The sequence below is a fragment of the Nycticebus coucang genome, chromosome 20 (genome assembly GCF_027406575.1).
Source record: "Nycticebus coucang isolate mNycCou1 chromosome 20, mNycCou1.pri, whole genome shotgun sequence".
NCBI lineage: Eukaryota > Metazoa > Chordata > Mammalia > Primates > Lorisidae > Nycticebus > Nycticebus coucang.
In genome coordinates this window covers 64,742,782-64,769,650 of record NC_069799.1, presented here as the reverse complement: position 1 = coordinate 64,769,650, position 26,869 = coordinate 64,742,782, and the positions used below count along the sequence as shown (strand labels likewise).

Sequence of the window (26,869 nt, the reverse complement as noted above, 5' to 3'; positions counted from 1 at the left end):
AGATGATTCAGAGTCTCCTGGGCTTTGATGTCTTCAGAGTACTTGGAAGGATAAAGTCAGCCTCAAAATTCTTTTATGGGGGGGTGCACAAAGTAGTGGGATTTTGAACCCCAGAATCCAAGTCAGTTTCCCCTTGCATTTGTGACTGTCCCGCCCCATCCTGGCCTTTTAAGGACGAGCCTATATGAACAACACACACCTCCAGCCCCAGCCAGCCCTTTGCCCTTTGCTCTGCCTTTGTTCGCGGTGTGGGTCACCTGCCATGTTATAATTTTGCTTATTGCCTGTTGTCTTCTGCAAGAGAGGACACTGTAAGGAAGGCACTCTTTCTGGGTTCTTGTGGCTTGTTTGGGATTTTTCCTGCTCCCTGTTCTGTGCCTGGCATCCTTACAGTAGGTTCTCCATAAACACTTTTGTGTGAATGGACTGTGACAGCCTCTATAGTCCCCGCAAATCCGCATCCCTGGTAGTCATATTTCTCTGCAAAGTGTCTGCAGAAATAAATGTGTGTAGGGAAATGGGAAGAGCTCCAGAGGGTGGGCCGGTCTTGGGATACAAAATCCCTCCCACTTTGCTTTTGGAAAATGCACCTGACTCTTAAAATGCACTGTGAAGGACGGAGGAGGCTGGTGGAGGTGACCACAGACAGGTCCCTGTACAGAGGACTGTCCCAGCAGAGCCTTCTGGGGCAACCTCACTCTTCTCACCATGAACTGCATATATTTAAATTTGATGAGACATGGCTATGCTGTCCCTCACCTAGGGCCTTTGTAAGTGCCAAAGTACGTTTTCTGAAACTTGGATTCTATTAGCTAGTTACAGAGGCTTCGCAGCATCCGTGGCAGCTCAGGCAGACAAGCAGCAAGTGCTCCTCAGAGCTGATCCTGGGGCTGGGCAGTCTCAGTCTGCCTGGAATGATTTCCTGTGACCAGGCTGAGTGAGACAGGTCCCACATCTGCTCTAGCTCACTGGGTTCCTCTTTCCCATTAGCTCTCAGAGTTCCCTCCACCTGATGTTCCCCTTCCCTTTGTCTGTGTGAAGTAGGACAGCTGTGGCTCACAAGGTTATAGTTCAGGTCTGTCACCACATGTGTGTCCTTGAGGACATACCTGGCTTTTCTACACTCTGGTGTTCTTAACTGCAGGAGTCAGTTGAACCAGACGACCTTGAGCGCCCTTGCCTCATACAGATCAAGATCCTGCTCCTCCTCCCCACCGGGGATACCCACTCCCACTTACCTGATTCCACGTACTCTTTGACAAGCACAGCACAGTAGGGGTTAATGGCTTCGCTCTGACAAGACTGGCAGGAACCACAGTCAAAGTTGGACAGTCCAATTCGAAGGAACGGTGACATCGTGGCTCCCTGGAAAATGACAAAAGACAAACGCTATTTGGGGGATGTGCGATACAGTATTTTGGGTGCCCTATCTGTGCTTAATTAGAGCTTGATCTCCAACAGCCAGAGCTGCCAAGGGGTCAACTATGCCTCTCAACCAAGGCTGCCGCCTCCCTTTCTTCCAGGGCATTACTGGACTCACCCAGAATCACAGACGGACTCTTTGAGGGAAGAGGCTTTCTGGAAGTCTGCATTCAACCTCCTCAGCAAGAACTCGCTGGAGCGTCAACCCCACTCCAGTTGATGGAGTTATGCCCAACGAGGCAAAAGTCTCTTAACTTTTTATTTCTTCTGCATTCAAGTTGGTGTTTGGAAACAACACGTGGTACTCAGAAGATGCGTTCAGAAGGAACGAGTCTATTTTGGTCGCACTATTAAATATGACACCACAAAATTCTTGTGCGGTCTATTTGTGTGTGGTGGTGGAATTAGCTGGAGGTATTTAGCAGCTGATCCTTGTTCGCTTAGGACAGTTTCAAAAATGTCTCTTTCTTCATAGTTAAACACACACACACACACAAAACCCCCCCCAAAACAGAAGCCTTCAGACATTATGAATCACTTAGAAAACACCAAACTGACTCACCACTACGAAACAGGGCTTTCTCATTTAAGGGTAAATAAAGTACTTCTGAAAGGACAAACATTTGATAACTGTGTTTTCCAAGAGGTAAAACTTACTATCATAGGGTCAGCCACAAATCCAGAAATCAGTCTGACTCTTACTCTGCGGCTGCCTTTGTACACGTCGCCCACTTACCTGAACCAAACACCTTTTTTTTTTTTTTAAAACCAACTATCCCACAAGGTCACATTTATCTGAAACTAGCAGCTCATATTCAAAAAGTTATTTCCTCATTCCCTCTCTCTTCTTGACCAAGTTATCCTCATAAAATTTCCCACGTAAGCCAACGATAACACAAACAAAAACACTGGCTGTCTTATCAACTTCTGTATAAAGGAAAAAATTATTTGGAATGAGAGGAATCCAGAAGTATCAGTAATTCACAGAAATATGGGGCCTGTGATGGTTGCTCTAGCAAAACCATGAGAAATCTCCAGCACCCAGGAAGGCTGACATTCTTTGGGTATTTGGAGATCAACAGACAGACAAATGAAGGGTTCTCGACAGGTGTTAACTTTATGGATATTAATAGAGTCCTAATTTCCTGCAGAATTGCAGAAATTTATCTAAAGGAGGTGGTCGTATAAACATCAAGATTTGTCAGGTACCCTTTGTCTCTGAAACACGTGCACTGTTGGGTTGGCAGCTAGATGATTTCCAGATTTGTCTTCCGGGGCCCCCTCTACCCTCTGAGTTTGGAATTCTTGGGCAGGAGCTGGACCAACAACTGAAAGTTTTCCTGGGGGGCCGTATGGGTCTTTCAGACAAACTCTATTTCTCATCAGGAAAAAAACCACCAAGAACCATTCTGACTTACGGAGGAATTTGACACGTGTGCATGTGGAAGCTTCCCCTAATACAGGATATGTGAGTAACTAGCTCGGAGTGAGTCTGGAGGCATCGCACAGGCTGAGTCCAACCACGGTGAGCTTTCCCCACATCACTCTGTTTCCAGGTTGGGTTCCCAAGGAGGCCACAGATAGATAGCACCTCCAAGGTTCCCAGGGCTTCCATAATAGCATGGAAGAGAGGGGCCCCCAAACCCTTGCTCCTCCCGGAAGGCCTTGCCGGGTGGCAGTTATTTCTTATTTGACAAGCAATGCAGGTTCCGTGGCCATTTCCCTGATTCGCTTGTGCTATTCCCTCTCACAGCATTTTGAAAATTTCCCCAGCACATGCATCTGTTTGACAATCCTGTCTGTGTCCCTGTTTCTAAAGATCTGGCCACAGTGACATGATCTGACATGATCTGACATCAACAGCACAGAACTGGCCAGCTTCACATGAGCTCAATAAAGCCTCCGGCTCAGTGGTGATTTTTAAGGCAGAAGGTAGCAGGCTACCCTAGAACTACTCAGAATTGTTTCCCCTCTCCTCACAGCAGTAGTGACTATTCTGAAAAATGAAGAAAACACACACGATTAGCAAAAAGTCTCCTCAAAGCTCCACTAATAAAAGAAAATTAGTTACGATTTTGATGCATATCCTCTGGTCTTTTTTAATTAGTGGGTTTTGTGTTTTTCTTTTACATGCTGTGATCACACGGTGGTTGAGGAATTCTATTTGGCTTTTTAATTAAACATTTTACTGCAAAAATTTCCCAGGTCCCTATGTCATCCTTGTGAGCCTCCTTTTCCTTCCTGCATGAAATTCTACTGTGCGGGCAGCTCCATGACCAACTTTGCTAAAGTCTGCAGCTGTACATTTGGACTGTCGCTAATTTTTCCCATACTAGAATAATGCGTCTTTCAGATGGTGTCTCTTTACGGTATGTTTTATAATTAGGAATACTGCAGCAGACTAGACCCTAGTCAGAGGACTACAGCAGTGCTGGATCAAGTGAGGCTACTGTTTGTAATGTCTTATCCATTTAAAGAAAATAACTTCAAGGCAAAGCCCTGACCAGGGAATTCTCTATGGTCAGTGCAATGGATAATAAGTTAACACGATTCTCACATAATAAGTAAATATAAATTTGTTTTAAAAACCCACTTTACTTTATGACCCAAGTTTTAAAAACCCACTTTACTTTATGACCCAAGTAAATAACCTGCAAAAGCACAAACTACACAAAGACACAAAAATCATAATTGCAACTAATTATGTGGAAAATGTTCCGTTATGTAATTTAAGAAATTCTAAATAAAATAAAATAGTATGTAATTGTGTTTCTATGACAGTCTTGAGAAGACAAAGCTACGTGGAGAAAAATAAAATCAGTGGTTACAGGGAGTTGGTATTACCGGGAACAGGTTGCAAGGGCAGGTTCTGGGGGAGAGAGAACTATCCTTCAGCTCCACTGTCAGACAGGTCATGGAGGGTAGACCAGTTCACAGAACTACCCTCCAAAATCAGAAGTCAATTTTACTGTATGATAATTTAAAAACCAAAAGAAAACAATATATATGTATAGGGATTTCAAGACATGGATTATAAATCCAGAGGTTATAAAGATAAAATACAATGAATATATAAGAAAACTTGAAATTCATATAATAAAATATTATACTAAAATCTTAAAATAATCTCAAAATAGCCTCAAATTGCTGAAGGGAAATATTCAGTCTTTAAAAAGAAAAAAAAAAACCTTTTTACTCTGTGGTATTTAAGCTCTTTCGAATACTTGTATTTAACTGAGCATAGCTGGGGAAAAATACATTAGAAATAATGCATTTTCTTTGAGGATCAATTAATATTCCACTCAATTTACATTTTAATAATAAGAGTTAAAATATTAAAACACAAAATAAAACATAATATTATGTTTTATTACTTGTGCAATGAACAAGTACTTTTGAAATGCTTTTACCTAATTTGGCAAGAACAACACGAATCCCATACTTTCATACAGTGAATTTTATGCTCTGAATTACAGCTCAGCTTTTATTATAAATAAATGAATCCTAAATATAATGAATTTTACATGCTTTTGGGCATGCAAAATACCAAAATATATTTGAAACCCACAGAGATACATGTGTGTGCTTCTATTTGCATTTGTATCTGTAGGTGTGCATATGTGTACAGGCGTGTGTGGGTATATATGAGTGTGCATGTATGTGTGTATATTTATTGTTAAGTCATAGCTGTGTACATTAGTGCAATCAAGGGGTACAATGTGCTGGTTTCATATACAATCTGAAATATTCTCATCAAACTGTTCAATGTAGACTTCATGGCATTTTCTTAGTTATTGTATGTAGACATTTGTATTCTGCCTTTAGTAAGCTTTGCCTGTACCCATTCTAAGATGCACCGTACATGTGGTCCCACCTATTACCCTCCCTCCACCTTAACCTCCCCCCTCCCTTCCCCTTCCTTGGCCCTTTCCCCATAGTCTTGTGCTCTAGTTGGGTTATAGCCTTCATGTGAAAGCTATAAATTAGCTTCATAGTAGGGCTGAGTACATTGGATACTTTTTCTTCCATTCCTGAGATACTTTGCTAAGAAGAATATGTTCCAGCTCCATCCATGTAAACATGAAAGAGGTAAAGTCTCCATCTTTCTTTAAGGCTGCATAATATTCCATGGTATACATGTACCACAATTTGCTAGTCCAGAATGAACATAAAAGATTTTTGTGGGCTGCCTTTTTCTGCTCAAAGCTACTGGTAGGGAGAAGGGGATTTCCCTGGGTGTTAAAATAGAAAGGAAATTTCCTATATACAAAAATATATGTGTTAGATTAGCTGCTGCTAGACGAAGTGAGAGACCAAAATAGATGCCCCTTTATCAACTAAGATGGACTCTAAGATGAAGAAAAGGAAAAGTCCCCTCCTGGGTGAGGGGCTTGGCCAGCAGGGCAACTTCTTAAATTCTAATACCTACAAGGAAAACCACACACTTGCTACATTCCCTAACAACAGGCGCTATGAGCCAAATTGTCGGACCCTTCCTCACTCTGATTTACAACTCAGACCACCACAGCTCTAGCTGGTGGGGGACTGACCTTACTAACATTCTCTTCTGATGAGCAACAGCAGACGTTAAGCCAGTCTCAGGTGGCTTACAGACTGCGCACCAACTGCCTTTGTGTCCTATAGGTCACCCTTGGACGTAAAGAGCCCAATTCTACCTCATTTTAATGGCAATACCCAGCCCCCAAGTGAGTGTGGAATGTTTGTTACCTACATGTTTACTCACTGCACACACTCCCAACCCCCTGCATAAATAAGCACAGCTGTCCCCCAATCCTGCTGAATCTGTATGACCTTCTTGTGTGTTACAGGCTCTGTGAGGCATAAAAGCCCACCTGCCCTTTCCTCACTGAACAGAGAAGGCCTTCAGTACATGCCCAAGACTCTCTCTTCCTGTTTGCAAACTGGCATTTGCAATAGAGCTCTCCTTTCTGCTACCCAGCTGTCCTGGTGGTCTTGTAGATGACACAGGGTGCCTTCACTTTACAGCAACAACACACGGAGAAGGTCTGACAGGGCAGGGGACTGGTCCCTCCACAGACCCCTGTCTGAGCAATGAAGTTGAACATTCAGCTCTGTCCTGCAAGTCCCAAGGGGACCCTCAGCTCACCAGGTCCTGCACAGAACTCCTGACCTCCCTTTCTCTTTGCCCACCCAGTGCTGGGGGCCATGGCCCTCAGCCTACCTCTCTGCTCCCTTTTCGCTCCTCCCCTCCTACTGTACAACCAGCCTCACCTCCTGTCCACCATCCCTCAGTCACCTTCACCTAGTCCTGGCTCGATTCTGTGTCGCCTCTCACATGATGCTCACCCTGTGTCCGCCGTCCAGGACTGGTCACTTAGTCTCTGTCACTTAGATCCCAGTGCTCTACGATCTTGCAGAACTGCTGCCATCCCCCAGGTGGCCTGGTGCTGCCTCACAGCTCCAGATTTTATAGAGGTGCAGCTCTCTCCAGGAACACTCCCTAGTTCCCTCTATCCTCACTCTGTCCTCTCCTCACCTTTCAAGTCCTGCTCAGCCTCCATCTCCCCTTTGAAGCCTTTGTCCCTCCTCCCTGTGGGCCTCCCATCTGTGCATCACGGTGGGAGTCCTCAGCCCTCCAGACTCCTGCTGCTTCTGGGTGCACAGCTGGCCACCACCTGTCATATTTATTTGTCTTGCCCTGTCATTTCTGAAGTCAGAGTGAGGTAGATCTTGTGCTCTGATTCTCAGCCCCCAAATCAGGGGATAGGGGGACTCAGTAGCACTTCACCAGGATGTCCTCCACTTAGTGCCTGAGATGTCACACAGGCTCAGATGAGAAGTCCGTCTCCAACTACAGAGTCTCTCTGGTCTCACTCACCATGTGCTTAGCAAGAGCCCCTCAGACTGCAAACGTAGGTGTCTGAGGCCTCTGCTCTCCAGCTGTGATAAAGAATTTCCTCTCTTATCACCTTCCTCTGGATGTGCTTGTGGGACTAGGGAGGAGACACAGAGGGCTGGTGCCCCCAGGGCCATATTCCCTGAGGTCAACTTATTGGATTTATTGATTTACCTCTGTCTTCCTTAACAGAACTGGATTTCCAGAGCAGGGACCAGGACTTCATCACCTGTGTGCTCCAGAAGGGATCCTCCCGTCTGATGTGGGGTAGAAGCACAACGCTTTATTGCTAAGGGAGTTAATTTTCTTTTCTTTCTTTCTTTTTTTTTTTTTAGAGACAGAGTCTCATTCTATCGCCCTTGGTAGAGTGCTGTTACATCACAGCACACAGCAATCTCCAGCTCCTGGGCTTAGGTGATTCTCTTGCCTCAGCCTCCTGTGTAGTTGGGACTATAGGCACCCACCACAATGCCCGGCTATTTTTTTGTTGCAGTTTGGCTGGGGCTGGGTTTGAACCCTCCATCCTCCGTATATGGGGCTGGCACCCTACCCAAGAGCCACAGGCGCCACGCTGGAGTGAATTTTCAAAACCAATTTTACATTATCTCTTAATCTCATGCATGTGTTCTACCTGCAAGGGTACACAATGTCAAATTAGTTGACAGTTACAGAGGAAGTCAACAGGAAAGGGCACGTCCCTGCATGTGTCACAGACAGATCTCCGCCTTCGTGAGTGCAACTGCTGGAATCCTTCAGCCTCCCTGAGACTGTTTTCTAGGTGAAAAAAATGCATTGAGTGTTACTGCTCAATGGGCCATGGGGTGTAAATGGCTCCTACGCTCAGAATAGGATGGGCACACAGTGAATCCAGTAAATGTCAGTTATGCTTATTACAGCTCCGAGATGTTTTCTTATGAACGTTCTTGACTTCATTGATCCGTAGCAGAAAGGGCAGGAGGAAAATTAGGAGCCTGTTTGGTCTAAATTATGTGACCTTCCTCTGCGCTGTGTTTCTGAGCTTCCATAAAACCCTGCACCTGTCTCTCACAGACAACTAATCTAGTCATCTCGCTGCTGGCACGTGCCCTGATAGACATCAGGGGTGCTCATCCAATCTTCCCCCTATCTCAGCCACGAAATACCGCCGTAATATGTACTTTAAACTTGCAAAGGAACTTGACTGTTACTGGCTCAGTGTCCTCACCTTTACATGTGATCTCGCTCATCTTTGGCACTTTGCTTTGATGCAGATGGAGAATGACCTCGCAGCAGGGCTCTGGGTCACACCCTGGGGTCTGACTCACCAGCTCACCAGGCCACGACTCAACCCCATAGGGCTCTCCTGGGGCTGTGAAGGATGTCTGCACCGGGAAAAACCCACAGAGGTAGAAGGCATGGGACGTGCTCTCCGCACTCAGCAGCCACAGTGCTAATTAATGAAGTCTTAACCATCAAGAACGAATACTCTTACCTGAACTTGACTATTTACTAGTGCCATTAGTTTCTCTATAGTTCAAAATCCCCCAGATGTATTCCCAGATTAAAGGAGTTATTACATATAAAATGTTTAGAGCAATGCCCAGTACACAGCAGCATTCTGCATTTGTTTCTGCTCTTTGAATAGCAAAACAATGTTCCATGATTGAAAAAGTGGTTGTGGGGCAGCTCCTGTGGCTCAAAGGGGTAGGGCGCTGGCCCCATATGTCAGAGGTGGCGGGTTCAAACCCAGCCCTGGCCAAAAACTGCAAAAAAAAAAAAAGAAAAAGTGGTTGTTCCGACTCTAGACACTCTATTTCCTCCTTCCTCGGCTGCTCCGTGTCTATTTTGTAATTTTCGATGATTGCAGTGTCTACGGTTTCTACGATGACAGTGACTGTGTCTCCATTACCCATGCATCCAACCTACACTTGTTAGCACTATGAAGGCAGGTGTCACTTGGGTGCTGAGGACGCTGCAGAAAACCAAATAAAAACCCGTCCTTCACACGGGGGTCCAGGCACGGGGCATGGACCAGCCCTGGGCAGATGGGGAGAGTTGGAGGCTCGAAGAAGAAAGGTCAGCTTGGTTAGTAAATGGGACTGGTGGATGTGGCCAAAGTGTTCAAGCCAGTAAGTTGGCCGACCCTGTTCACCACATCCCAGGTGATGCTAGGCTGTGGCCGGCCTGGAGAGTGGACACCTCAAAGTTGGCAGGTCCCCCACAGAGGAAGCAGGCAGCTGAGATGGGTGGAAAAAGAGGACTCCTCTTCCTGGGGGAGTGAGAAGGGTTAGGGACAGACACCAGGACCCAGGTCAGCTCCTTTGTTTGAAAACACATGGAGAGGAACCTCAAGCTTCCCACTCACAATGGAGGTTTCCCTCCAGCCTGTTTCTGTCTTCCCTCCCTGTTCCTACTTACAAAGGACAGGTTATTGCTGTAGGCACAGGCTACCCCAGTGACAAAAACAACCCCGTCCTCGTGGGGCTGCTTTGATACCACACCCCACTTCCTCCTGAGGGTGTGTGACACTTTTCAAAGAAAATACAGTATTTGGTAGTATCACCACCTCAAGCGGAAATAGCAAGGTTCAGACCATAGCAAAGTCACAGTTTTATACAGAACTCTCTACATGGAGCACCTCCTGTGTGGCAGCTGTGCCTGGCACAGGAGGTCTGGGTCCTCACCATCATCAGAGGGTGTTGGAGAAAAAGTGACAGGGTGAGCGGGGAGGGGCCAGGAGAAGGCAAAGAGAGCAGGCTGGGCCAGTCTGGGTGGACGTGCGCACTGAGGGCTGTGGGCTGTGCCAATCACCATGTCTTGTTGCAGACAGCATTGTCCCCAGCTTACGAGTGAGTCTGCAATTGCTTGGGGCTTAGAATCCCTGGGAACTCTAAAACCAGGTCACGGACCACTCATCTGTGAACTCAGAAGGAAGCCGGGGTTAATTTATAGAACTGGCCACCAGCTGCCGTTGTTCGAGTTTGTGGGGTTCTGACTTCTCTTCCTGTGGCATTTGAGATTCACGGTGGGCTGGGTCGACCATTTGGGATCTAATTTCCGAATGTGAAAACTACCAGATGAGTCTGCTTTGCTGTGTGAGGAGAGAACACCTGCCCCCCCAGCTCTCTGCGCAGAGGGTCAGAGGGTCTCAGGGTCCCAGCTGGACGGTCAGTTATATCAGTTCCGAGGGGGACCCGGGAGAAGTGCAGGGCTACAGCCCCATCCAGTCTGTAAAGTGAGCAACCCTGGTGGGGCCCAGAGACCTGAGATTTCCCAAGGCCTCCAAGTGACCCTGACACACACTCAAGTGAGCAGAGCTGCCCCAGAGTGACAATGTGAAGGTTATCAGTATCAACGTGGAGCTGTTTATGTCAAACCCCAGCAAAAAGGGGCTACGAAGGAGGGCCTCGTGCCTGGTGCTGGGAACCATGCAAGAACCCCTCAACCACAGCATTCCCCACAAGCCCCTGGCATGAGGACACGTGTCCAACCTGCCTGTCTCCGCTGTGAACTGGGGGTGACTCCTGCCACAAGCAGGATGCATGGACTCCCCTCTTGGTCTTGAAACATTGCTCCTCCCCCTGACCTCTTTGGATGCACCTGTGAGCCATCACAGCTTGTGGTCCAGAGTGCAATCTCCTGCTATTCCAGATAGGCCAGTGGGTCTCAACCTTCCTAATGCCGTGGCCCTTTAATACACTTCCTCATGTTGTGGTGACCCCCAACCATAAAATTATTTTCATTGTTACTTCATAACTGTAATTTTGCTACTGTTATGAATCATAATGTAAATATATGCTAGGCAGGATGTATTTTCATTGTTACAAAGGGGTCGTGACCCACAGGTTGAGAACTGCTGGGATAGGGTCTTTGCTCTGGAGTCTTTTTCCACCACTCATTTTAGGTAGGCAAAGCCAACCGTAATGGACTCGCAATGGGCTTACGAGGAAATGCTCTCCACCTCCCACTCGGGTTTAGACGCTGTGGCAGCAGCTCAGAGGCCCTCCTTCCTACTGAGCAGGGGGGTCCAGCCCTGCTACCAGCTCTAGTCTCCCCTCCTCACTACTCTTCCTCTTGGGGACAGATGTGGCCAGCAGGGTCCACAGAGGAGAAGAGGATGGAGAGGTAGCGGAGGCCCCAGGTGGAGTGGAGAGATGACAGAGGTGGGCCAAGGATGCCAGGAAGGGGAGAAAAAGGAGGGCAAGGAGAAGAAAAAGAAATGTGTGTGACCAACGGCCACCAAGGAAGGGCACTGAGGTCTGGGTGGCCCAGGGTTCAGGCCCACCTGCTTGAGGCTGGATGGTCTCCAGACACCAGCTGCCCTCAACTCCCCCTCACTGAGGGTTGTGACCTCTCGGGTGGGCCCAGCCACAGCCATGGCTGGAACACAGATGTGGTCCTACGAATCACCTTGGCCATGACCTCGGTGATAACCTTGAATGCCTGAGCCTGGGCTCTGCAGGGGAGGGATGTCAACCATTTCATGTGGCCACTGTCACTTTGGAGATACCATGTTTTGTACAACTGTAGTGAGAAACAGGTAAGACTATGACTGGAAGATTTTTCTGAAAGATACCACATTATCCCAACAGCAAGATACAACTTTGTTATTATTATGAGTCTAAAAAGTCTTCCTCCCCTGTCCCCACTTCTTTTGTGTCTTCCTCTCAGGAAAAAACAAAACAAAACACAAACAGGATTATCAGTGGTGGTGATTTGCGGCTTCAGGCCTCAGTCTCCCACTCCAGGCCTACAGCTGACTGCACAAGGGGGGCCAGAACCACTTTCTGGGCATAAATATTTCCGTGAGGTTTAAAACTGTGAGGTTCAAGTAGGTTTTCTGGGTAAGAATCCTGGAGAAGACAGAAGGGAGGGAAGCTGGCAATTCTTTTACTTGTAGTATTATTTTTTACCTTTGTTTTTAAAACGAAAATTTCATTTTGTTCTAAAAGATTTGAAACCGACAAGCGATTTTGTTCATCTATGCCTCAGTTTACCCTTCAAGGAAATAAATGCGAGTGAGGGCTGACCAAATCTGACATCTATTCAAAGTCCTCTCACGCACGTCCCTCCATTTGAAGGCCACCATCTGTGACATGCCCATGTTGACACTCTTGTCTCTGTTTTACAGATGGGGAAATAGGCTCAGAGAAGGGAAGACATTTGCTCAAGGCTGCACAGCTAGTCAGGGCTGGTGGGGACTGTGCAATGCGGCAGGCACTGACCCAGGAGGCCGTGCTGGGAAGGCCCCTTCCTTTCTCAGGGTCTCTTCTGAAAGCGCACGCTGCTCCTTCATCTCCTGTAAGCAAAGTGCTGTTCCACATGTATTTGTTTCTCATTTCATCTGGCTGAGTCAGTTGCGGGAGATCTTTGTCAAGAAACCTTCAGGTCCCCCCCAGCTCTCTTCAGTTGGTCCTTATTGCAGAGACATGATGATTAAAAGGTATTTTTTTCACCTGATCTCTCTCTAGGGCTCTCAAAATACACTGTCACCTCAGCTGCTCCCATTAATGAAGCCACACCCTGGTCTTGCAGTATTTGTAAAGCGGAGGGCGGGGTAAATGCTGCGTTCTCAGTTCCTCCTCCACGGGCTGCTCTTCCCTGCACTTGCTCCTCCTGGGAGGCCTCCGCAGCCCTCACCTGCTTCCTCCTGGGGATGCCGCAGGGCTACCCAGGACTACAGGCCAGTGGCATCAGTGAACATCTGGCCGTCCTGCGAAACAGGAAGGACTAGAGGGGGCGGGGAGGTCCTGGGGCTGCTGCCAGCTTCCCCACGGGTGCCCTTTCAGTCCCTGGCTGCACGCCCTGGTCATGCCTCACTGCTCTGAGACGGAGGCCCCTGCACCCTGTTCCCACAGCTCCTGGGACCGCAGCTGACAGTCCCAGTGAGCAGCACCCACAAGGGAGGTGGGCAGACGAGCCGGGCCCCACCCGTCCAGACCAATTTCAGTTACTTCCTCTGTGGGACTCTGGTGGGCTGCGGGAGCCGGGCTGGTTTGGCAGGGAGCCACTGACCTCTCAGCAGAGCGATAGGAAAGCTTCATAGAAGCTGGTCCACTGGGAAACGCTGTGGCAAAATCCCTGTTTCCGATCTATTGCAGGCACGTACAGGGTCACAGGACACGGGAAGGGCTCTGAAAACCCAGACATCTCCGGGCTGGTTCCTTCTGCCTTCAGAACACACAGTAAGGATTATGACAGTGAAGGCTTTTCTTGCCCAGCTGTGACATCATGTCAGCGTGACGGTGTGTTGATGTCACCAAGGTTGTGCAGGTCTGCTGAGCCCGTCCTGGCAGCGCCTGGTCGTGGGCTCTATGGACAATCAGAGCTGGGGGAGGCCGAGCCTCGTAGTCCAGGGTATCGGCCTTTACCTGTTTCCAAACCACCTGGAAAGGAAGGACTTTGAGTGTCTTTTAATAACTGACTGCGACATGACTAGGCGCTAAGTGATGGTTATCTAGTTCAAGGGGAGAAATATTAGTGAATTGAATCCCCCGCAGCCCTGGTCACTTCCTGTTGGTGCTAACATTTTGTTTCCCTCTAATCTCAGGATTCGTCAGGGAGTGAGAGGCGCAGCATCTGAGTACTCTGCGGTGTTGATTTCTCTGAATTCATATGCCCCGACCTTCTAAGGGACCCTTCAGGGCAGTGCTGTGAATCACCTACTGGTAAAAGTTCTCCTGAGAAGGCTATGAATCCTTGGTGGTACACTCAGCAATGCCCCTCTCCTTAAAAGGGTTCTTCTCTTTTTTCCTAATTGGTTCTTTCCTGCGCTGAAATTTGCCTCCCTGGGTGGGTGTCATTTCTCCTATTGATCCTGGTCCTGGTTCTGCACCAAGTTACCCTTGAATAAGTCAGGGCAGTGTGATACGTCTGAGCTGGGAACCCCTCCAGCTCCTCTGCCGTCCTCCTGGGCAGCAGACACCCCAGTTCCTTCAACTATCTTTTCCGTGTCAGAGTTTCTAGACCTGTAGCCTTGACCATCTTTGCTCAGGCACACAGAATGGGTCAGTTTGCTATTTGTAGTGGTTGTGCTTGTGGCCAGGTGATCAATCCACATGTAATAACTTCTCTCTGTCCCCATTAAATGCTGATTTCCCATTCTCCCCACATTCCAGCACCTGGTACCTGCTATCTTATTCTTTCTATGTCTGTGAATTTGACTACACTAGAGACTCATGTAAGTGGAATCAGATAATATTTGTTCTTTTGCATCTGGCTTATTTCCCATAGGGTAATGCTTGTAACTTCTATCCATGGTGTGGCATGTGTTAAAATTCCCTTCCTTTTTAGGGTGAGTATCCTCCATTGTATGGACATGTGCACTGTTTCTACTTTCTGGCTATTGTGAGTTGTGCTGCTGTGAACACTGATGTACCAGCATCCAAGTTGTTGTCCTCAGTTCTTTTGGGAACACCCAGGAGTGATTCGCTGGTCATGTGGTGATTCTTTGCTTGACTATCTGAGGAACTGTTGCATTTTTTTTGGCAGCAACCCTTCCATTTCACATCTTCCCCAGCAATGCACAAAGGTTCCAAATCTCTACAACATCGCCACTCTTACTTTCCTTTTTTTGATAATAGCCAAACTAAGGGTGCGAAGCATCCCTGGTGGTTTTGATTTCCATTTCCATGATGATGAATGGTGTCCAAGATAACAGATAGTCTTCAGATATTACTTGACAGAAGATAGAATTCCACAATCCACGGAAGGCCCATCCGTGTAGACCAGTGTTAGGTAGATGCTGATTTCCAACTCTAGAAATTCAACTCTAAAGGGAAAAATGACAAGGGCAGGGCCCCCAGGATCCCAGATCCTGTCTACAGTGATTGCTCACACCTGGGGAGGAGGGAACGTCCTGCCAATCCACCAATCAGAACTTAGCTGCCTACTATAAAAGGACGCAGAGGACTCTGTAGACCATGGGCCTGGCAATAGGGACAGTGGGGCCTTGAAAGTGACAGTGGGGCCTGGAAGGTGCCCTAGAACAGTCTAAAGGCTAATTATCATGTCATTACTGAAATCTGCGTTTCAGCCCACACCTCCCAATGGGCTCTCAGGGAGGCTGGTGGGAGGTCCACATGTGGAGTAGAGCTAGTTCCAAGGTGACCTCTGACCCAAGAAGCAGGCCCACAGCAGGCATATAAAACAGAGGCCCCGGCCATGTTCAAAGCCTTTTGTCTCAACAAAGGCCTGTGTGCTGTCAATGGCCAACATATCTTGCTCTGTAAACCTTTATTCTGTAAACCTACCCTTCTCTTCCTCAATAAACTTTGTTTCATTCTTGCCTTACTTTGGGGTGTCTGGTCATTCTTCAGACAAAGAGAACAGAACACAGCTGCTTGAAACCTCGAAATTCTGGGAAAGAGGAGCTGCCTTAAATCCCCACACTAAGAATGAGCCGACTGCTGCATTTGACCGTTGACTTGTGCAGAAATGTCCATTAACTAAATCTTTTGAATCCTGTTTATTATAAGGTACTAGAGTCCTATTTTCCCCACTTTGCCTTTAACCAGTTAAGCTACTGAATCTGGATAAAGGCTTTGGCTAGAGCCTGGTCATGTGACCATCTCGAGTCTGCGCCTGTCACCTGTCTGGTGCTGTGTGGTCAGCTGTAAATCTGGCTGACTTCTAAGGCATTGAGGACTTTCATTTCTATAAATGCTGATGTCCAGGGCAGAGTCAAGTACAGAATTCTATGACCTGCTATTAAAGACTCCTCTTTCCTGGATTTGAAATGAATTCTCACTCCCTCTGTGCCAGCGAGGTGTTTTCCATGTTTCTGATGGGAGGGTTTTGAGACATTTTATTAAATATCTCACTGAAGTCAAACCGTTCTCACCAGTGTAGTAATTTGCTAGTAACTCTACAAAAATGGAAATGAGGCATGTTTGCATAAATGTTAGTAAGTCTAGGTTGAGGTCTACTGACTCCTTTTTTAAAACAACTGAACAGAAATTCTATCATAATACACGTACGAGCCTCTTTCTCTCTTGAGGATTTTTAAATTGTTAGTACCCTCTTTTCATTGCTTCTTAATGATGCTGCGTATTAAAAACACCTCCAAGCCCTCTCTTTTCCATGTGAAGCAATATCTACTCTTCACTTTTTCTCCAAAAAACATTCATATTCAAATTTAAAATAATTTGTTTCTTCTCTTTGAATAGCGTCTGATTTTCACATGAACTTCCCAGAATGCTGAGCCCAGAGCAGTTCTGCGCTCTTAGGCATCAGGTTGAGGGAGTCGGCCACGCCTGTCCAGCACATTCCCTGATGGTGCAGGTGGACCATGGCTGGCTGTGGCCAGTTCCTATGTTTTCACTAAGAATCACAGGGCCACTACAAAGCTCGAAGAAGACTTGAATCGCCTTGGGAAAAGTACTAAACCTCCACGAGTCTCATCTTTGTAACATGAGGAAGTAGAGATTCCTCTCTCCAGACTACATTCATCTCAGCCCGCTGGCATGCCTGAAGACTTGCCGGGTGTGGGAGCATTCCTAGGAACAGGCTGGGAAAATATATAACTCATAAGGCGTAAGAAGTTGCAAAGTCAAAGTCACATTCTTTTTATTGTTTCAGTTAAATTAAAAGGTAATATGAAAAGGTTTCTTTCTTTTTCTTTTGCTTAGATTCAGAGGGCCGCTAAGCTAGAGGGAAACCCCATGATCCCACTGCCAAGGTGTCCTTTCTTTATGTAGGTGCCTCCTGCAGGCCTCCAAGAAAAGTCTCTAGCTGGGAAGTCACTATTTAGCGGGAGCCCTTTGGGGCACAGTCCTCCCGGAAGCTCACAGACCTTAAACACCCAGCAGGAGTTGATGCTGTCACCACTGTCCTTTGAAGTTGTCTTCAGTTGGCCCAGCAGTCTCTGCATTTCTGCCTGCTCAGTAATTGATGAGTGCACATCCTGCCATGTTTACTTTTAAAAAGAAAGGAGGAAAAAGCCACACAGGTGGAGCGTCTGAAGATTCCTGACCCTGGTGGCGGGGCACAGGCTTCCTGTTACTTTCTGTTGAGCACGATCTGGCCTCTCTCTCCAGATGGAAGAGAAAGAAGAAAAACAAAAATACAGTGACACGGAGAAAGGTGGTGTCAGGAGAAAAAGTCAGAGACGTGTCTGTTGTGGCGTAACTCGCCCTGTTCGGCGTCAGAGTTCCTGCATCATTTTTAAGCCTGTGTCAACTTCTGTCTCCCTTATCATTTAGAGAGAACCTAACCACTCTTTTGTGGTTACATCAGAAAAGCAAACACACACCTCCAGACACTGAAAACACTGTCATTGGTGATCGCATAAGCTCCCTCCTCACAGTGAAGGCTGCTGTGCGGAGCTGTTCCCTGGAGGCCGGCAGTGTGGGAGGAAAACCAACTTGGGGACAGGCATCAGGAGAGATTCAGAGCTGGGCCAATACTCTTTTCCCTAATGTCCTGTCACGGACACTTACTGTGCCTCCTTCCTGGGTGAGGTGACCCGGCTTTGTGCTGCTTACACTAAGGCGATTGTGGGGAGCGGGCAGCAGCAGGTCCCGGCCTCCCGTGGTGGGCAGGAGCCATGTGGCCTCCCACCCCTGGGCACTAACAAGGGTTCAGATGGTTTGCCTAAGGCTTCAGAGTGGGCTATCATTACCCTTTCTCTCTCAGGTAAGAATTGATGATATTCTTTATCTTATGATAGCAAAATTAGCATCTTTTGGGGTAACTTTGGGAGAAATATTGGGGAAAAAAATGTTAGAAGAATCGGAGGATTATGTGAAGTAAATTCCACTACCCCCATGGGAACTTAACCCATGGGGAAAATCAATCCGAAGGAAGTTAAACTTATTCCCACAGAGTCATCGTTGGTGAGCGTAATTTCTGCCACCGCCATCCTGGAAAGCAGAGGAAGACTTTGTTTCCACCAAAATCAACATCGCTCTGGATTTTTCATCAGAATTATTTGCTCTTCTAATGACTTGGTCACACTGTTCACTGGGGAACCAATTTGCTCATCCAGAAGCAATGTAGTGATTAACTCCACAACTGCACAGCGATTAACCCCCAGGGACAATCGCAAATGAGGATGCTGAAAACTGGGTCTTTCCCTGTGGGTCTGATGCATCCGCTGCTCTCAGAATCGGAATTTACCCCACAACTGTCCAACCTCCTTCTCACCTAAGCTAGGAAAGACCTCACTCCACAGTGGACCATATCAGCTCCATTTTCCTGAGTGACAAGGACAAGCTGTGATTTCCCTTCCGTTTCTGACCTACAAGGGATTGAGTAGTGAGAAGTGTGAGGTGTAGATGGTCATTTTTATAATCTGGGACTGGGGGGCTGATCGCTCATTTACTGAATAAGATTATCCAATTCCGTTCAGTGTAATAGCAGGCACTGAGCTCATGTGAGACGGAAGAAACCCGGGGTCATGTGCGTGATGGACAGCGACTTGTGCACAGAGTCAGTGGACTGGGTCCTGGAGATGGAAGGACTGCAAGTGGCCAGGTCGGTTCTTGACTGAATGTGTCCTGGAGCATCGATGCCTGCTGAGGAACACAGGTGCACAGACACCTCTTAAATATGCTGCTTTGAGTTCTCCTGGATATATACCCAGAGGTAGGATTGCTGAATGCCACGCTCACTCTATTTTTAATTTTTTGAGGAACAGCTGTGCCATTTTGCATTCCCAGCAGCAGCACACAAAGCTGCCCGTCCCTCCATGTCCTTGCCAATGCTTGTTACTTTCTGGTGTTTTTCGAATGTAGCCATTTTAATGGGTATGAGGCAATAGCTCGTGGTGGTTATAATTTGCATTTTTCTAATGGTGATGTTGAACGTCTTTCCATGAACTTGTTGGATATTTGCAAATCTTTTTAGAAGAAATGTCTCTTCAAGTCCTTTGCCCATTTTTTTAAAAATTTTTTTTTTTTGGTTGCTGTTGAGTTGTAGATAGTTGTTTATGGTTTTAAAATTGTACTATGAAATATTTCAGGCATGTAAAAATATAAAAAATAACTCCATCAATGTCGTCATATCTACATGCAGCCTTAAAAAGAAAACAGAGCTGATGGATTAAAGTCTACAATGTCTTCTAACCTACTGTAATCTCCCTCACACCTCCCAGTCCACCAAGAGATTTACTATGCAGGATGTGGAGTTTATCACTCCCACCATTTTCATACATGTGATATGTTTACGTATTCTTAAAATACGTATGTGCTGCATACAGTACATTTCACTAGCATTAAAACTCAAAATAAATCACTGGTTATATCTGCAATTCCATTTACCGTCCCTGCAAGATTCATTCTTGATACACCAACTCTCAGTTCATTCATGTCCGCTGCTCAGTAGCACAGGGATTAAATTTTTGAATTCAGAATTCCTTTGTTTTCTTAAAATTTATGGATGACACCCAAGAGTTTTGGTTTATGTGGATTACATCTGTCAATATTTGCCAAAGCAGGAAATAGAATTGCGAAAAATTGAAAACAATTACTGATTGATTACATGCAACAAAAAAAACATTACATACTAGGTTAACAAAGACAAGGTATTTTATGATGAATAGTCATATTTTTCACGGTGGAAAAATTTAGAAGAGTGGCAATGTTTGTCATTTTTCCAATGTTTTTTAATGTCTGTCTTACCAGCTGGATTCCTGTGTCCGTGTCTGTGGTCAGTCTGTGGCTCTCAGAACATGTAACCTCTGGAAAACTCCACTGTACAGCATGACAGGGAAAAGAAAACGTAGCCTGTAAGAGTGTCATGGAATTAGTTTTGACCTTGCAAACTCCCAGTAAGTCTGGAGGCTCTCCAGGGTTCCCTGGGCCATTCTATGAGAACTACTGCTTGACGGTATTTTGTGGAAGTAAGTACACTACGATCTATTTCTTCTTCTGTTAATGTTCAATCTTTATTTTTTTCTTTGCTTTTTTTAATAAAAATGTTTATAAACCATGCTGCTATGAACGTTCTTATAGATAGCTCCTTGGGTGCATATCTGAAAGTTTCTATAGAATACAGGAAAAGTATGATACGTACACGTCTTTATAGCTATTGCCAAATGGCTCTCTGAAATTTTAAATTTGTAAATGCCTCACTCGAGAGTTTCTGAACATCTAAAACTTCAACCAAGGTTATGTCTCTGGGAGGCAGGACCTGAAATATGATTATAATTTTAAAAATTATGCTGTAACTAATAGTATGGAATTTTATCTGGTATGGATACAATTTTGCTTTCCAGAGCAAGAGGTGCCAGTTAGCAATAGAAACGGCAAAAATCAGACACAGAGACAGATTCAGGAAGAGGCCATCCCAATAGCAGTTCCAGGAAAATGACTAATTCAACTGTTCGTTGAATTCATCTGTGACCTTTGGCCAGTTACTCTCCCACTCGGGGTCCAACTTCTTTGTTTGTAAAATGGTGTGATTTCAAGACTCTAGGAATCAAAACACCCTGTCTTCAAGAAGATTATCGTTGCCTTGGGATACTGGAGACAACACACAAAGCCACAAAGGCTAGTTGGTAGCAATGGCCACTCAGATCTGGGAAGGAATCACAATTCCAGAGAGAGAGAGAGGGAGAACTGGGTAGCTGCGGTTTCAGGAGGGAAATGGGGCTCAGAGCTGGGGATTAAGGGCAGATGGAATTGGATGAGGGGAGGTGAGTGTGGGGATGGGAGACAAGAGGGGAATGATTCCCTTTCTGAGAGCTTGGTTCAGCCATGTCGGGGGACTGGCGGACAACGCAGACACTGCTGGGTCAGCGTTTCCATCTTAGCTGCAAATCTGGAGGCCACCTGCTGAGCCACTCCTCCGCACACTGCCACGGGAATAGGACATCTCACTCATCCCACTGCAGGAATTTTGTCAGTTCTTGACATGAAATGAAAATGAAAACAAAATCTTTCCTTTTTACAGAAAATGAAAATAGAAATTGTGTCAGGGAGTTGATCACCACGACAGACATGACTTTCGATATAAATCTTCCATTGGAATTTACTTTCATTGGCAGACAAAAGCATGTCCATTAACAAGAACAAGAATGCTGGAGGGACTCATTTGAATCTCCCCTCGAGAAGCAGGGTTTGTTCACGTCACCTCAAGCTGACAAAGCAGACAGGTTGTTTGTTTACATATCTTTTTTTTTTTTTTTTTTTTTTTTTGTAGAGACAGAGTCTCACTTTATGGCCCTCAGTAGAGTGCTGTGGCCTCACACAGCTCACAGCAACCTCCAACTCCTGGGCTTAAGCGATTCTCCTGCCTCAGCCTCCCGAGCAGCTGGGACTGCAGGCGCCCGCCACAACGTCCGGCTATTTTTTGGTTGCAGTTTGGCCGGGGCCAGGTTTGAACGGGCCACCCTTGGTATATGGGGCTGGTGCCTTACCGACTGAGCCACAGGCGCCGCCCTTGTTTACATATCTTAATAGTAACCCCGTCATCTTTCTAAATGATGCATGGACAAGCTATTTTTAGGAACTTCTGTTTCAGGCAACATATACTCAGGCAGAAGGCAATCCTCCGGAACAGACTGCTGAACAGAAAAATATTACCCAACTGGAACTCTGTGCTAGCATCTGAGTGGGGGAAAGAGATGTTCACTGTTGTGTAGGTATTAGATAAACAAGGTACTGAATTCAAAGTTGGATTGGGGGGGGGGAGGGCTCGAAAGCTGTAACTACTTTGAATCACTTTAAAGATCATGCATTCTATCAATTTTCTAACATTGTAGTCATAAGTCACTTTTATAAGTGACACCACATGGTGACGTTAAAACGTAGCCTCTCGTTTAAGAAGGATCGCTTCCTCTATAGAGCATTACCTGGTAGTAAGAACAATTCCTTTCTTTCTCTTATTTTATAAATCACGCTTTGAACGCAACAAATAAGGCAGGCACAGGGGCTCCCGCCTGTAATCCTAGTCCTCTGGGAGACGGAGGTGAGTGGATCACCTGAACTCATGAGTTTGGGACCAGCCTGAGCAATGGGAGACCCATCTCTACTAAAAATTGAAAAACTAGCCAGGTGTAGTGGTGGGCGCCTATAGTCCCAGCTACTCAGGAGGCTGGGGCAGGAGGATCGCTTGAGCCCAAGAGTCTGAGGTTGCTGTGAGTATGACACCACAGCATTCTAGCCAGGGTGACAGCGTGAGAGTCTAAAGAAAGCAGCAAGCAGTGAGAGCTGCCTGGAACAGGCAAGACGGCAGAACGGGCTGGGTGGGGCGACGAAACCGTTCTGGAAATAGTGCTGATGACTGCACAGCAAAGTGAGTCATTAATTAAGTAATTACATGAAGTGATTAATGCCAATGCATTTACACTTTAATGTTATGTATTTTTTTTTTTACCACAATAAAAAAGCAGCAAGTCATATAAGCATTTGTTTGTTACTGAATTTGCAGCAACCTCAGCTTTCTATCTGGTCTCATTCCGGCTCTGCTTCCTTTCCTGTTTCTGAAACAGGCTGTTTCCTAAACATTTGTCCTTACATTGTCAAAATCACAGCTTGGCCTTCTCCACCTGGGCAGACCAGTCCATTTTAAAGAGAAAGCGAGAGTCACAGAGGTCAGTTGGCTCAGCTTCCTCCCCTGGTTTAGCTCATCTCCAGCCCACCTGCTCCTTCTGAGTGTCCCGTGGATGGGGCCCGACCCCTGGGCACATCCCGGAACTATTCCTTCCTTTCCCCTTGTCGTTCCTGTGATCTCAGCCCTTTCCCCTCTGCAAACACATTCATGCTTTCCGTCCTCCGATGACACCTGACCTGATGCTGCTTCTCCTGCAGCTGTGGCCTTCCCACCCTTCCTTCACCCAAAGCTTCCTGAACCATCTTCGCTTCCTGCCCCTCCATCTGCTCCTCTGCCCTCTGCCCTTTGGCTTCTGCCACCACCACCCTGCTGACGTCACTCCCTCCAAGGCCACCGACGACTTGCTGATCTCCAGATGCGCGGGCTCGGTCCTGGTCTGCTTCCTGGACACGCCATGGGCCGCCGCCCCTCCCTTCTCGCCTGCCCTCCGTCCATCCTTCCACCTCCGTGGCTGCTCTGTCCCTTACTCTGTTGGTTCTGCTGCTTTTAGAAGACGGCCACATTTTCACTTTCTGCCCTTTTCTCCCAACCTTTATGGCCAATCTCACCCATTTTGATGGCTTCTATGACCCCCTACTTAGTGGTAACCTCGAAAAGTACACTTTCTTGAACTACGTGCTCACTTTCTTCAGTCTGGTACTTTCCACTCTGCACAGACCCCCCCGGTGCTGCTCCACTAGCCCTCCAAACGCAATGAAGACGGCAGGAACTCTGCGCGTTCCTTGCACCTGTGCGTCCCTCCCTCTCTCGCCTCGCTCAGCAGAATCACCACCTCCAGAGCCTTCCAAGCTGGAAGCATTGGAATCAGGAGATGCATCTGCGTTTGTCCCCAGCTCCTCTGCCCACCTATGCAGCGAGCCCGTGGACTTTTTCTGGCTCTGTCTGCTGTATTTGATCACTACTCTTCAGCCCCTCAGGTATTTCCTCTCTGTGACTAGGAGTACTGCAATCCATTTCTGATCTCCGACCTTCTTGAGTTTTCATGTTGCTTTTCTCTCTTCTACATGAGCCACATGAGCTGCCTTAAAAACAAAAAACAAAAAAAACTCTTCCTTATTTAAAACATGAAACAGTCTTTTTGCCTAAAGTATAAAGTCCTGACTTCTGAACCACGTGATCTCCTACATGCAAACTTCAAAACTTGGAAGGGAGTTCACCTGTGGTGAGAGATAACATGTTACACGAGGTGTTTAGAGATGCTTTGCCTTCTTCAAATGCGTTCTTCTAAATAGTCCTGAATTTGTTTAAAAGAACCTTAAGCAAAACAAATCTTCCCCCACACCTGGTCAAGGACACACACTACTAGTTAAAAAAAAAAAAAGCTTAGTAAACACTGGGAGGCAATGTATGCAGATGTTTGCAGAAGCCCACAACTGATTTAATTTGCAAAACCACAGCTGTCGCTCAACTAAAGTAAAGATGAGTTAGATAAAATACAACCAGAAACAGAGATAAGAAGATACAGGGTAAATAACTCAAGCTGATGGTTTAGCAAGTGAACATCACGGGTGTAACATGATGATCTGAGAAACTGCTTTGGGAGGGGCTGGCAGGGGTGCCCCACACAGTCCCGGGGAGCATCCAGGTCTTAGGGGAATCACTGCTTGCTGGATATTGCCATCTGTTCACGCACCGGGGCAGCTGTGGCCTCCCTGATGCAGGAAGAGAAATTAGATTTCAAAGTTGAAGTTGAGGGGTCTAATTCTACTTTTGTCTCTATTTATGAAGATTTGGGGAGAAGCCTCGAAGACAGTCTTTATCCTTAGGGTGTAAGAGAAGGGGGTAATGCTAGAGCTAGCCATTCTCCAGTGGAACCTCAGAGGGCACCAAGTGCGTGATCCTGGCTCCCTTCAGAGGTGACACGTGCAGGACTGAAGAGGAGGACAGGAAGTCCCTCCGGGCTGCAGGAGTGGGAATTAACTGGGTAGGTCTTCAGCTTCCTCCTGCTCATTTGCCCACCTTGAATTCCAGCAACAGTTAATAGAAAGCTAAGTTTTAAAAAGACAGGCTATAGATCTTCATAAGGAACACAATTTATAACACTCAGATGTTTATACCTATATTAACGTAGGAATAAATACACTTGGCCACCTCCTGAGTGCTGGTCACGTACTGGAAAGGCATTCAGGGGTGAACAAAAGCCCTGGCCCCAGCCGCACAGGGGACTGGAGGACACAGCAGTGTGTTATCTGGGTCCAGTGAAGGAAGAGTATGCCTTTTCTAGACCACCTGTTGACTCTCTTTTCTCTCTAACCATGTTATATGGTGGTGAGCACAATATCAAAACATTTTTCTCCTTCACTCTTCATTAACAAAAAGATTTAATAATTGGGCAGTGCCTGTGGCTCAAAGGAGTAGGGTGCAGGCCCCATATACTGGAGGTGGCGGGTTCAAACCCAGCCCCAGCGAGAAAAAAACAAAACAGAACAAACAAACAAAAAAAACTAGTAATCTAAAAACAGGCCAGGTTCCAGAATTCTCTTTAGTTCTTCACCCTCTTTGCATTTCATGGCCCCCGGCCATTGTCTAGCCTTCTCTGACTTGTGTGTTTACTTTCTTACTATCTCCTCCGAAAGCAAGTAGGCTTCATGGAGTGGGGGAGGCCCCATCTCTCTTTCCTCCCCTCTGTTCTGAGCACCCAGAACAATGCCTGAGATGGCAGGTGTTTCGCCAATAAGCATTTGTTGACTGGATAAAACCCAGCTTTCCCCTTCTCCTTAAAAATTCCTGTTTCTCTCTTTGTTACTCATTAAGCCACTCTAGGGGATGAAGGAAATCTCAGCAGTACTTGCATTTTTAGGAGGATCTGTGTTTCTTAAAATTCTAGTTGGCAGAATTTCAGGTGCTGGATGGAGGAAGGGGTGGTGAGAACTTCCCGGCATGCAGGCAGTCCCCGGATTGTGAATGAGCTAGGTTCTGTAGGTTTGTTCTTAAGTTGAGCTTGCATGTAAGTTGGAGCAGGTACATTTACCTATTACCTGTAATAGCCTCCATTTGTAAGAGTGAGTCGCATTTCAATTCAGGTGTTTGTAATCCGGACTGCCTTTATTTTGAGATTAGGTGTGGAGTGGCATCCTAATAGCAGTCACCCCTGATTTGTTGGGGAGTTTACTCCAAGAGTTTACTTTCTCTGTCCTTTCTTGTTCTTTATAGCTTCTTTCCCTGCTCTACAACCAACTCCCCAAATTCTAAAGATGCAGGCAGTGGGCAGGAGGCCCATTTCAGGACGAGGAGGTTAAACAGCCACCAGAGAGGGTGTGGGTCCTTTGTTTCTGCCTGAGACTCTGTCTCCCCACCGTTCTGTAGCTTAGTGGCTATTCCAAGTTTTCTATGTATTCATTTTAGGGCTAATACTTACATTCAATGAATTGTTCAGTCTCTGAAAATTATTCTTTCATTCAAATATGAAGAATCCATTGGATACTGACTTTTTGGGAGGGGGGGAAACCAAAGTAAACAATAAAGTATAGATTTCTTGAAACCTTCAAAACTATTCTTTTGAAATTATTGACATAAGAAACAGTTCCTTGTGAACTTTTCTGAATCTTGTGAACTTTTCTGAATCTTGTGCTTCACAGACCTGTCACATAACACTAAACTTTGGGCTTAAAAAGGATCAGAGATCTGATGTGACTTACCATGGATTCGTATATAAAGACCAAATTAAAAAGTTACAAAGGCATATGCAGAAAAATAGTTTAAGTGCATTTCACAGGATAACAGAATATATTAGTTTTTTAATCCCCAGAAGAGCCTCATAAAGTGGAAGTTCAAACTTCAAAGTGATGACTCAAGAATGTTAATCTGCACACATTTCTCACTCACTCTCAATTAAAGAAACTTTCTTAACGGCTCTTTGCAAGTAATAGTGGTCGGTACTTAACGCGCGTGTTGATATGACAGAATATGCCATTTTAAATCTGCTTAGTATATTGTTAAACAAAGATATGACAGTGGAGGAAAGCGGAAGAAAGTGAAGTGGGAAGCTGGAGGGGGAAGTAGGAGAGTTTGAGAACTGAAATGTATTAGTCTGGA

At 46.2% G+C, this 26,869-nt stretch overlaps 1 protein-coding gene across 6 annotated transcripts in view; it reads right to left on the bottom strand.

The window, feature by feature from the left end:
- Window positions 1-26,869, bottom strand: part of PRKCQ (protein kinase C theta) — a 96,830-nt gene that overhangs the window by 52,621 nt on the left and 17,340 nt on the right. For 3 of the 6 annotated variants that reach the window (XM_053572957.1, XM_053572959.1, XM_053572960.1), the window contains exon 2: window positions 1,239-1,365. In XM_053572957.1, coding sequence (XP_053428932.1) covers window positions 1,239-1,365 — 127 coding nt within the window. Of the gene's footprint in view, window positions 1-1,238; window positions 1,366-1,540; window positions 1,705-19,899; window positions 20,089-26,869 lie in introns of those variants that run through there. The other 3 variants (XM_053572955.1, XM_053572956.1, XM_053572958.1) reach the window with 3 other exon arrangements.